General features: G+C 40.9%; 1 protein-coding gene across 2 annotated transcripts in view; it reads right to left on the bottom strand.

Moving 5' to 3' along the window:
- The window catches only part of pde3a (phosphodiesterase 3A, cGMP-inhibited), a 34,635-nt gene extending 24,053 nt beyond the window's left edge, over positions 1–10,582 (bottom strand). Inside the window, exon 1 of one of the 2 annotated variants that reach the window (XM_077611826.1) lies at positions 10,067–10,582. In XM_077611826.1, the coding sequence (XP_077467952.1) occupies positions 10,067–10,138 (72 nt within the window). In that variant the 5' untranslated portion in view covers positions 10,139–10,582. The remainder of the gene's footprint in view (positions 1–10,066) is intronic. The other variant, XM_077611825.1, reaches the window with a different exon arrangement.
- Positions 10,583–12,294: the final 1,712 nt, after the last annotated feature.

Here is a 12,294-nt window from a genome sequence, read left to right on the forward strand (position 1 = left end):
TAATATGAAAACATAGCTTGTTTGTTTTGAAATTTGTGTGACTTCATGTGTGTATAAGAGTGGATAGAACAATGACGTCTCCAACCCATCCTTCCTCCAGCATCATCGTCATTGCTCAAAACCACATTAGTGTTGCTCGCTACTGCTAATTGCTCCCAATACGCATCTCAGGAGGCCCAGTGAAACCAGACCCCACTGCCCATTGCTCGCTGATCTAATAACGTGCTCACCTTAATTGTGTGTATTTGCGTGTGCGTAGGTGTACAACGAGACAAACTGACGTCAAAACAGACAGTGAGAATAGTACTGATGTCAAAAAAGGTGGGCATCCATGACATTTGACCTTTACTATAAATGAAATTCCTCAAAAATGATGAATGGCGCCAGGGTTTTGAACGTGGCTTTCCAAATGTTTTTTGAGAGCCGACACCACCATAAAGGTCAGAGACATTAATGACTTTTGACATTAGTAGTATTACCCCCCTACCCCCAATTGCCGACCAATCGCAGTCAGATCACTATAAATACGTAAAACAAAGAAAATGCCGTGATAAACTTTACTGTCAAAAAGCCTTACACTTAAAACAAAAAGTGCAGCAATCTAAAATAAACTGCACGCATGTCCCATGACATGAGCTAATAGAACTATAAAAAAATCATATACAAATACTTACTATTTAAAAGCAGGAAACACATCAGTTTTTTTTCCATTTTCATCCAGCCTTTTGTGTACCATGTGAATGGGTTGTGCTGATGGCAACTTTGGACACCGCCTCTGGCAAGTGTGTATAACCATGTGCGTGTGAAGGAGTGCATGTACGTGTGTCAGAGTAGTTGCACGAGTAAGCCTGTGCGTGTGGTGTCAACTAAATGCATGTATGCATCTGTTAGTAAATTTATGTAGAACCCTTTTTCCGTTCTCTTTTTTCATGTGTGAGATACACGACATGCTTTGTTTTTACTAGTGAGACGGACTGAATCCTGGAATAATATTCTTCAAAACACTCTTCTGGAATGACTTTCTACAACACAAAGTTTGTGTTTGGGATTCTTTTGTCTATTAAAGAACATTTACAAAATATTGCATTGCAAATCAATGACCAGAAGGATGGCCTATTCCAGTTCATCTCACTGGTATTTGATGGAGTTGAGATCAGGATTCTTTGCAATCCCAAACACAAAAAAATCCCAAAAAGTAAGTTAAATTGCACATATGCATTACAGGGTGCTGTTTTTTAAGTGTTAAGCTAACGGAGTGCACATTCTAGCCCTTGTAAAATCTAGGTGTCATCTTTTCTTCCTTGACTAAAATGCATCACACGCTAACAAGTCCTGCTTGCACTAACCTCATTTGAAATTCACACACATCATTTCCTCTGAATGTCCCCTTTCCCCCATCCACCCTTCAAAACTCTACTGCTAAGTGGAGTGCTTTTACTGCACGTTGTTGCACCCATGTAAGGCAACTGATGCCAGCTTGTCATCCTACTCCTATTACTGAAAGAGTAAAGTGCGTCACAGCTCCCGCAACCTACTTCTCCCGGTCAGCTTTTGGCTTTCATTGATTGACAGTGCTGGGCATTTCAGGCTCCGCGAGGACAGACAACTCTTATTTTAGTTTGAAGAATTGCATTTTTTCGGTAGGAATCTACCAGTTAAATGTCTGACTAATTAAAATTCTTTGATTTGTTTTTACTGGAATGTGTCCTATCTAAGATGGTCTGGTGAAAAAGTGGTTTGCATATCAGCCTTTCAGTTCTAGGGTCATGGGTTCAATCCCAGGTCAGTCCTCATCAACTAAGCCTCCTACTCAACTTGGTATATGGCAAATGCATACACATCTTTTGTACCAGCAAGTATTGCACTCCTGCTGCCCCACCAGTGTAACGCATATTTATAAAAAAGCTTATTTTTCATTGCATTGCATTTTACACAGTCTCTTATTAAAATACAGTTGGATGCTATGCAAAAATCAAGCCTTGCTGTTTTCCCGGCTTCATAATATTGTTAGAGAGTAAATCGTATAGCGGATTTTGCATTAGAAGGACAAAACCCCACTTCATTTTGTGAATATCTTTTTAAAGATGAGTTTTTTTGGTCTCCACTGTTTATATTACCATTGCAACTCACCAAAACAATAATGTCACTACTTATCTGTACATACATGATCGTGAAGCAAGAAATAGCCATCCAGTAAACGCAATTTATTCTCTAGATTTGTTAACAGCTTGGCCTACGTTACATTCTTGTCGTATAATATATTTAAACAACAGGACAGTGCTTGCTGACTGTAACAGTAATGAAATTCCGGAGCTATATGGATGGATGTACGGATGGCTTTACAGTAAATTCAACATGTACACTACGCATCCAGACTACGGCTTGCCTCTCACCGACCATATTTTGGACTGAAAACACACCATTGAGTAAGTAACAAGGCAATCCTTGTCCAAGGCCACCAAACCTCATCTAGACAGCCAGCTGGGGAGCCACTATATGTTTGTGAGTGTGCATGTGTATACAGGCCAGGTTAAAAGTATTTGCCGCTGCCTTTTAGGAGCAAGCTGTGGCAGCGTCCTTCCACACTTTTGCTTTTTTTTTTCTCCTGACTTTGCCTCTCTGCATGAAAGCAATTATGGCAAGGAGCCACGTTTGCATTGCCTGGTGAGAAACAAACATAAACAAGCCCCCACAAACAATTGCGAGTGAGATGAAGTTTGGTGACGGATTCCTGTGAGGGCTCAAAGTGTTGTGTTTAGTTTAAGTGAGGCGACCGGCTCATTGTCCTTTTACCATCAACACGTCTGCTGTACTTGGCAGCAAACCACCTCCCTCCCCCTCTCTTTTCCTCCCCAGTCTTTCAACGCTTTGCCTTTTCACAAAACCTCGCTCCTTCCAACAGCTCTCTCTCCACTGTCATGCAGTGAAGTTAGATCAAGCAAGTCTGGCACATGGCTGTAGTGTTTGGCTTAACGTTTTTCTTTTACTATCCAGGTTTACCACCATAATCTTTCACGATACAATATCAAAATATCCACAATTTCTGTAAAACTTTATATTCTGTGACAAATAAACAAACAAAATTCCAATTCAGGGTAGTGCTTTTTGGAGAATAGCAAATTTCCAGCAGAAACTGTTATTAAGGCGGGACGGCTACTGAGTAGTTAGCGCATCGGTCTCACAGTTCTGGGGTCCTGGGTTCAAATCCAGGTCGGTCCACCTGTGTGGAGTTTGCATGTTCTCCCCGGGCTTGCGTGGGTTTCCTCCGGGTACTCCGGTTTCCTCCCACATTCCAAAAACATGCATGATAGGCTGATTGGACACTCTAAATTGCCCCTAGGTATGAGTGTGAGTCTGAATGGTTGTCCGTCTCCTTGTGCCCTGCGATCCGCTGGCAACTGTTTCAGGGTGTCCCCCGCCTTTGGCCCAAAGTCAGCTGGGATAGGCTCCAGCACCCCCCGTGACCTTAATGACGATAAAGTGGTTCAGAAAATGAATGAATGAATCAATGAACTATTATGATGAAAAATAGTACGGTTGAGTTTTTTTCCTGCTCGCATAACATTCATTCATTTTCAGTACTACTTATACTCCCAAGTGTTGCGGGGGTACTGGAGCCTACTGAAAGCGAGGGACATCATTTTGAAATATTGTTCAACTACAGACATTGTCCTTGGCAGATTCACATTGAAGCTAGCGAATAGTTACAGCCGGCCAACTGTTTTAATAACCCTCATTTGGGTAGTGTTGTTGGGTAGCGTCTTTGTTTTGGTTACCACTATAGTTTCTCTTTTTGTTTCTCAAACAATCCACCCTGTGAGGAAACAGGGTCTCCTTTTTCGTTTTTTTACGAAAAAATGGCCACTCTACAGCAGTGTTTAATAAGTTGCAGCTTGAGTAAACGAAAAGCATACAGTATTGGTTGAATCCCAGCAATCATGTGGACATGGTTATCTAATTCAGTATATATATATATATATATATATATATATATATATATATATATATATATATATATATATATATATATATATATATATATATATATATATATACATAAATATGAATGCAATTCTATGCAAAACTGAGTTTTCTGTCATTTGGTATAAGAAAATAACAAAGCCAGATGACAAAATATGTTTGTCACATTTGTGGTCTGAACCATATATTTAACCTTACAGAAGAAAAAAAGTCTAGTATACAATGTTTTGGACCATGAAATAATCTAACTGAGCAGGAGGAAAAACATCTAGTATAAAGTCCCCATAAATTGCTACACATCCTAAGGTTCTAACAATATGAGGTTGCTGCTTTGACATACTGAATAAGGCAGAAAGTACTATATATTCATTGCAATCATCTACTGTATTATTCAGGGAAATGTTTAAAGACCAAGGAAAAAGTTTGTCTTTGATTATTTTTGGCATATCTTTCATCAGGCAGTATGATTAACAGATTCTTTGATGCATGCTGCAACTCTGACAGATCATTATTGGTATCATTGTGATTCTTTTAAGAATTGCAACATAAATATTGCAGAAGTACTACCTTTCTTTGAAACTGTTGAAGAATGTACATGAGAAATGACTGTACTGTACTTACAAAGAGTGACTGATGTTCTATGAAAGTGAAGGTTTTGTACAATTTCAGCCCATTTGCTAGTTTCAAAAAGAGAGCATTGCAAGCCGACATTTATCTCATCAATTCTGACTTAGTTGGCTTCCTATCAAGCAGTTAAACTCACAAAATGTTGTGTATTTATTTGAAATGAAGACCAATTTTCTCACTGGTCCCTCAGGAAGCGCTAATAAGCCTTGATGAACTCCGAGAGCTCTGGAAACCAGAATAGGTTGTGTGTCTCTCAGGAAATTCATTTGCGTCAAAGAGAGAATGTGGGCCTCCCCTCAAATAGACTTCTGAGCACATGTCTTTGCTTTAAAATCTTCTGAAAGTCCTCCTTCCTCCCTCGCACACTCCCTCCCTCCTTCGCTCCAGTGCTCCTCCCTGACACAGATACTGCAAATGAGTGATGATGAATAGCCTATGTTATGCAATGGAGCATCGCCTTATCCCAGATCTGACCTCTATTTGTAAAAGACCACTGTTAACAAAGGGTCAAATATGTAGAGAAACTATGATTATTCTTTAACGTGCTTTTTTTAATTATTAAAATGCCATCTCAAATGCATTGTTTTGATAACAGTTCATTGCATGAAATATTCTGTCAAACAAGGACTTTTATAATGTACAATAATTTTGTGATCATTCTCAATAAAACAATTGTTGCCTGCCCCAACCGACTCAGTATGATACATGTTTTTTTAACCATTATCCTGCAATGAAACAAAAATTGGCACTTATTTTAAAGGGCTGGACTATAAAACATTTTAAGTGCATTTTATTTCTCGCTATATTTATACCAGGTTTGGAAAATCTTGACTATTGCACAGAGTTATTGAAAAACAGTTTTGTTCAATGATGTAATTTAACTGCTGTTACATTAAAATAATGTATAATGATGTCGTATTACAATTTTATAATCCATATAATACGATATATAGAGTACTATATGGACATAGGATCAGTCTAAATATCTGTCATAACAATTGAGAACAGTGGACATTCGCTATACGTATATGTAACATACATACATTTTTCCCAACTCTCCCCTGTCAATTAGGTGAAGTCATTAAGTTTTTCAGAAATTTGGAGTTCAGAAAATACAGAGAGTACCATAATATACTGTCACCACATTTGAATAATTCAACTCAGTAGCAGCATGGCATCATGCTCATACCTCATTTAAATGAGATCACGTTTGACCAACAACATCAACTGGAGAAGACTGATTTAAAAACAACATAGAATAAATAAATAAATACATATGGTAAATAAAGTCAAAGATTAACTGGAAATATATTCCTTATTCCAGTTCGAAAAAGTGCCTGGCAGGCTGCATCAGCCTACTTCATAAATACTGCATCAGAAATGCTTGACACAAACCTTGCTTCTCTCAGGTATAACTGCACTCAGGAGATATTCATTATCTACAGGCCTGCATCTAAAACCGGCTATGCACATACATGTTGTTTACATTCTTACTGCTTTTAAATGTGAAAGACCATTCTTATTGAATTAAAAGAGGGGGGATTGGTAATTTCATGGACAAGTGCATGCATAAGCTTTGGACATTGTGTGGGATGCACCACTTTTAGAAATAAACATCATTAACTCTGGGAGACGGGAGTCTGAGGTAGAGTGTGGAAACAAGGAACCTAGCAGCAAGGCTTTGTTGACATTTACTTAGCTGCCAAAAAGAAATACCGGTTGTCATGCCATAGGCCTTAGAAAACTAGGCATACGTCCTCAGACAAAACGTTCCTCCCGGAACACTATTAATGCTAACTATTGTTCCGCGGGTGAACGGCTCCCAAAAATGCAAGTGAGCATTCGGCTCAGACGAATAGAAATGAGGAAAGTCGTGAATGCTGAATCACAATTAGGCGGGGGTCGACTTTATCACAGTAACACTAAGCTTCCTATCCAGAGGGGACTCAATTGAGTGCATTCTCACACTGGCATTTAGGGTTGCACCGTTATGATAATAAGAAAGGAAAGCAGAATCAGCATGTCAAAAACAATTGCTTTCAACACAAAACGGTAAAGCCATTCATTTAAAGAATCATTTAAATGGAAGTCTATAGTAATCATTTAATCGCATGTGGTAAATAATGTCATTGCCCGCCAAATTTGATAAGTGAAAAAATGGCTGGAAACCTATTCCGTGTGTCCCCTGCCGACTGCCCATAGTTGGCTGGGATAGACTCCCCACAGTTCCCGAAAATGTAACAAGTCTAATAACTCACAGTTTTCATGAGCAAAGGCGGCCCGGCGGATGAGTGGTTAGCGCATCGGCCTCTCAGTTCTGAGTTTAAATCCACGTCGGTCCACCTGTGTGGAGTTTGCATATTCTCCCCGGGCCTGCGTGGGTTTCCTCCGGGTGCTCCGGTTTTCTCCCACATCCCAAAAACATGCATGGTAGGCTGATTGGACACTCTAAATTGCCCCTAGGTATGACTGTGAGTCAGAACGGTTGTTCGTCTCCTCGTGCCCTGCGATCCGCTGGCAACCGTTTCAGGGTGTCCCCCGGCTCTGGCCCGAAGTCAGCTGGGATATGCTCCAGCACCCCCTGTGACCCTAATGAGGATAAAGCGGTTCAAAAATGTGATGAGATGAGAATAGTAATTACTGTAGCTCTATTTTACTCCAGCTTTGAATTGATGGTGTATGTGGTAGTCACTTGGTGTTCTAAATTTTAATTATCTACAAAATCCATAATCTATTCTGTTGATGGAAATTATCACTAGTAATGGGCTCCAGAAATGATTTAGCAAAACTGAGAAATTATTATCACATTAAAAAAGCGAGAAACATGCTTTGTTTTAGTTCTTGATTCATGTATCAATTTCTGGTCCTGGTTTACCAAATAAACTAATATGTATATCTCTTTACTTAATGGTTTTGTTAGATTTCTGCCTTGGATTTACTGGGTGCATTGAAGTTCCTCATGTCTGACACATTTCTTCTCCTTAATTGAGAACATTGCGACAATCACCCTGCACTTTCTTCTTGTAATTGCTTGCCCATATTCAAACATTTTTCAAGCACTTTCCAAGCATATAGGTAAAAATGCTAAATAACTCAAATGACTTATTTGGGTCCGAGTGCAAAAACATGAACCTCTACTGACATGGGACAAATAAGGACAAGGCAGGTTAATGGCAACCTCATTTGGCTAAGTACCAAGGTGCTTTGTGTGTGCGCCCGCTTGTGTACACAATGGGTAATGAAGTACTTCTGTGGCAATACAGTACTACAGTGTAAGTGATCCCTGTATACCAATTACCAGTAAACAACCAGCATCAAGAGCACATAGACACATTTAACTAGAAAATGATGAGTCTCAGAGTTCAGTTAACAATGTCTAAGATCTAACGGAATGCCAGCCCTAGAGAGAAGATATATTTTCCAGGAGAGACAAGAACAGTCAGTTCTTGCCAGGCATAAACAGTGTACTGTACGCTACTTCACATTGAATAAGCCATTAAGCATACAACTAAAAATATGTGGTGTCATTTGACATTATCGCTGAAAATCTAAATTGTTTCTGTATCCCATGTGAATTAAAACCAACCCCACCAACAACAACACAAAACGGAAAACATTGCAGTAGTTTGGGCCACACTTTGCACAACTGTGCAGATATTAGGGGTATATCTGTGTCCATTTAATTTTTATCAGGCATCATTCTATTATATTTACATTGTAGCAAAGTTGAAGCTGAGAATTTCATTCAAGAGTTAATTTGTTCTTTGTTTATGCTTGTATTTTAAAACAGTACTCATATGGAATATACAATAACGGTATGAAGTAAACTTTGAATCAACTGTGAATTTGAAAAGATATTTCCCACACAAATGCTAGCAGGTAAGCTGATTTGGACGTGAAAATGAGTGAAGTTTTAAGGAAGCTGAATTTATCTGGATGGCCAGTTGTAAGATTGTAAATAGATCGTTATAGAATATCTGCAATGGAATAATCGCCAGCCCCACATAGACAGACACACACACACTGTAGCCTATAGTTATAAAAATCATTATATTTTTTGGGAGAGTTTGTGGTCAGGAAAAATAGTAAAAAGAAATAGGGGTTTGACTGCATATCCTTGAATGACTATTAAGAAAAGTAACAATAAATTGATTGGGGTAAAATGCATGTTTAAAGCTATTATCTTAAATGGTAGAAGATTTCTCACTGAATGTTCTGATTTTTATTTATTTTTTTATTTTTATAATGATAGTCTTTTTTTTAATGAGCAAAATGATGCTGCCCAGAGGGGTTGTGTCATGATGGGAGTCTGCAAAGATGTAGGCCATAGCTCATGTCATCTAACATAAACGTTGAGACTGACTCAAGAGGACCTCTCTATTGGTTACTGCCAAGAAGTGAACACCACTTTTCTCCACTGACATCAAGATAAGGATATTTTAAAAGGACCACACAATCAGTTGAATTCTTGACATTCATTCATCTTCCGCACCACACATCCTTGTAAGTGTTGCAGGGTTGCCAGAGCCTAGTCCCGGGTGACTTTGGACGAGCCCGCGCCTGCCCGCAACGAAGTCAGGTGTAGGAACCACTATACCATCAGGCGGCTCAAATTCTTTAAAATGATTAAGACATTTAACCCTTCCAAGTAGTAAAAGAAGTGTTAGCGCCTCACATGGTCGTTAACCTTCTTTTTTTGGTGGGGGGGGGGGGGGGGGGGGAAACCCTTTGAAATTAGGTCAACACATGTTGACACAAAATTCGTCACACAAACAAATATTGGAAATATATCTAACATTATTTTTCCATGTTATTGTGCCCTGCAATTGGCTGGCAATGAATTCAGGGTGTTCCCTGCCTCTTACTGGGATAGGCTCCAGCACTCCCTGCAGCCCTTGTATAGATATATGGATGACTATATATATATATATATATTTATATATATATATATATATATATATATATATATATATATATATATATATATATATATATATATATATATATATATATATATATATACATGTATATATGTTTAGGTTTGTTAAATTATTAAACACTGAAGACAGTAGGCAGTATAATGCGCATGCTCGGGGAAGAAAACGTGCAATTGTGACATCTGTGCACACACGTACAAACACAGTAATTTGCACAGCAATTGTCCTATTTATGAGCATAGAGCTTAAAACTAAGGGCAGCATGATTTCCTTGAGCACATAAACAGTCGAAGTAAACATCAGTAAGCCGTACAGCTTCGAGTAACAAGCCCTAAATCAGGGATGCTCATCAAGACTCGTGATAGATGGCCAGCGCACAAAAACCAACATTGTTATTGCCCGTTAGATGCGTCCTTCGGGGGGGTAAACTTGGCAAAATACGCCACACTCGAGGCAGAAAACGGCCCACACCGGCTGGAAGGTCATATCGACGTTGCTCAGTAAAGATCCGCACGTCTTACCTGGTCCCGTGGAATGCAAGGCAGCGAAGTCCTGCGGTGGGACTTGCTGTTGCTCTGACTGTGAGCCATCATCGCCGAGGCTGCTATGGAGCTGGACCTCCGTCTCCGCTTGAAGACAGGGATGTCCTCCTCCTTCGCCCCGGTCACAGAGCCACAGCAACCCGTCCCGCTGGTCCCTGGGGCCGGCAGGAGCCGGTCAGCATACCGCGGAAGCAAAACACCCAGCGAGCGGGCCAGGTAGATTGAGTCTTCCAGCTGGACTGGACGGCCTTGGGGGAGGGGGTGGGGGGAAAGGACCCGAGGATGGACACTCCCTGACCCAGTCGGACGAGCAGCGGGGTCCGGACGGCCGGGACCGAGCGGCGGGGGGTGAGGAAGGGGAGGAGGAAGGGAACAAGGGAGAGAAAGGAGGTGGGGGCTCACTGCGCAGCGGCTTGCGTCCCTCCGAAGTGGCGCACCGCTAGACGAAAAAACAGCGGCTGCACTGATGAGCAAACGGCCCGAGCCAAAAGAAGGCACAAGCGCCTGTAAACATGGAGGGAGGGGGGAGAGCCTGACTTGGAGACGCAGGAACGCACGCACTCAGTCAAAAGCAGCCGTTTTCCATTCTTTGGCCAGCCTCCATCCATCCCATCGCAGTACGAGAGGGTGCCCGGGTGGTCTCCGCCCGTTGCGAGGGGTCGCTAGGCGCTCGGACGCCGCCCAGGGGACGTTCGCCATGAGTGGACTATGAGCGTCTTGGAGAGGTCTGCCTCCAAGATCATCTTCAGGTCTAAAGTTAAGCTGACTAACAATGCCCTTGGAAAGAGCCATTTGACCATTTAGTCCATTTTATTTTTTTATTTTTGCTCAGCTTAACCCAGGGGTAGTGAACACGCGGCTCTCGAGCCGCATGCGCCTCCCGGCCAAAATGAATGCGGCTCTTTGCTTCTTATCATATTTTTATACCTGGTAAACTCGGCCAGTTGCTCCCCTTATTAATGACTGCAATTCTCCTTATTAAGTGGCGGCCCGGTGGAGCAAGTGGTTGGCGCGCCGGCCTCACAGCTCTGGGGTCCCGGGTTCAAGTCCAGGTCTGTGTGGAGTTTGCATGTTCACCTGTGTGGGTTCCCTCCAGGTACTCTGGTTTCCTCCCACATTCCAAAAACATGCATTGCTGGCTGATTCGACACTCTAAACACAGACCTGGACTTGAATGGTTGTCCGTCTCCTTGTGCCCTGCGATTGTCTAGCCACCGTTTCAGGGTGTCCCCCGCCTTTGGCTCGGAGACAGCTGGGATTGGCTCCAGCACCCCAGCACATATTTACTCACGTAGGGCGCACTTAAAAGTCTAAAATTTGTGGGCAGGTTGCGCAATCAGTATGCACTAAATTCAAAATTCTGTAGCTGCTGCTATAATACGCTAACAGCTTGACTGTTTGGGTACATTGCTTCCGGATGCGCTATATTTATATCGTGAAAAGGCAGAAGTGACTGACGCGGGTGCGCATATCATGCTCAAAGCATGACACCATTAGCAACCGACGTTGACGTTTTCGTCTGCTACCAGTGACCGAGACGATCTGGACTAGACCTGAAATGTTGTAAAACGAGAACAGTTTTATAAAAACATACTTAAAAATATTCCCATACACAATTTGAAATGATAAAAAAACATAAAATACAGGAAAATGTATAAATTGCCAGATATGTATTATGTAAAAACTGTGGCTCCTTGCATCGTTTCATGTTTCTCTTATTTTTGTCCTCTCTTAAAACACACTCAATTTCATCAGGGCCCACTAAAAACAAATAATGCGTAAGGGGAAGAAAGTGTTATGGTGAATTATATGGTTTTAATTGTCTGTTTTGGCAGGTCACTGCATGGTGTGGCTCTTTGACTCTTATAGTTTAAAATTTTTGCTCTTTGTGTCTAACTTTTTGGCCTAACCCTTGGCGTAATTTGACCCATTTTGACATTTGATTCAAATGACAGAAATATCTGAAAGGTCGTTTTTTTCACCCAGAAATGTGGTGACTTTTTCTGATGAGCCAAAATACACCAATTGAAAATATTGTGTGTACACTGAGGCTAGTCCTACTTTTTCAATTGGACTTGTGTGATTTTGCATTTTACAGGGTGTTACATCAAGCAAAATTAGGCTACTGGTATAATCCTAAACTTTTTACACAGTAAATGTGTCAGACATTTATGTTAAATTCTTTTAGGACTGTGGTGACGGCCTGA

Source organism: Stigmatopora argus, chromosome 10, assembly GCF_051989625.1.
Source record: "Stigmatopora argus isolate UIUO_Sarg chromosome 10, RoL_Sarg_1.0, whole genome shotgun sequence".
In the NCBI taxonomy this organism is placed as follows: domain Eukaryota; kingdom Metazoa; phylum Chordata; class Actinopteri; order Syngnathiformes; family Syngnathidae; genus Stigmatopora; species Stigmatopora argus.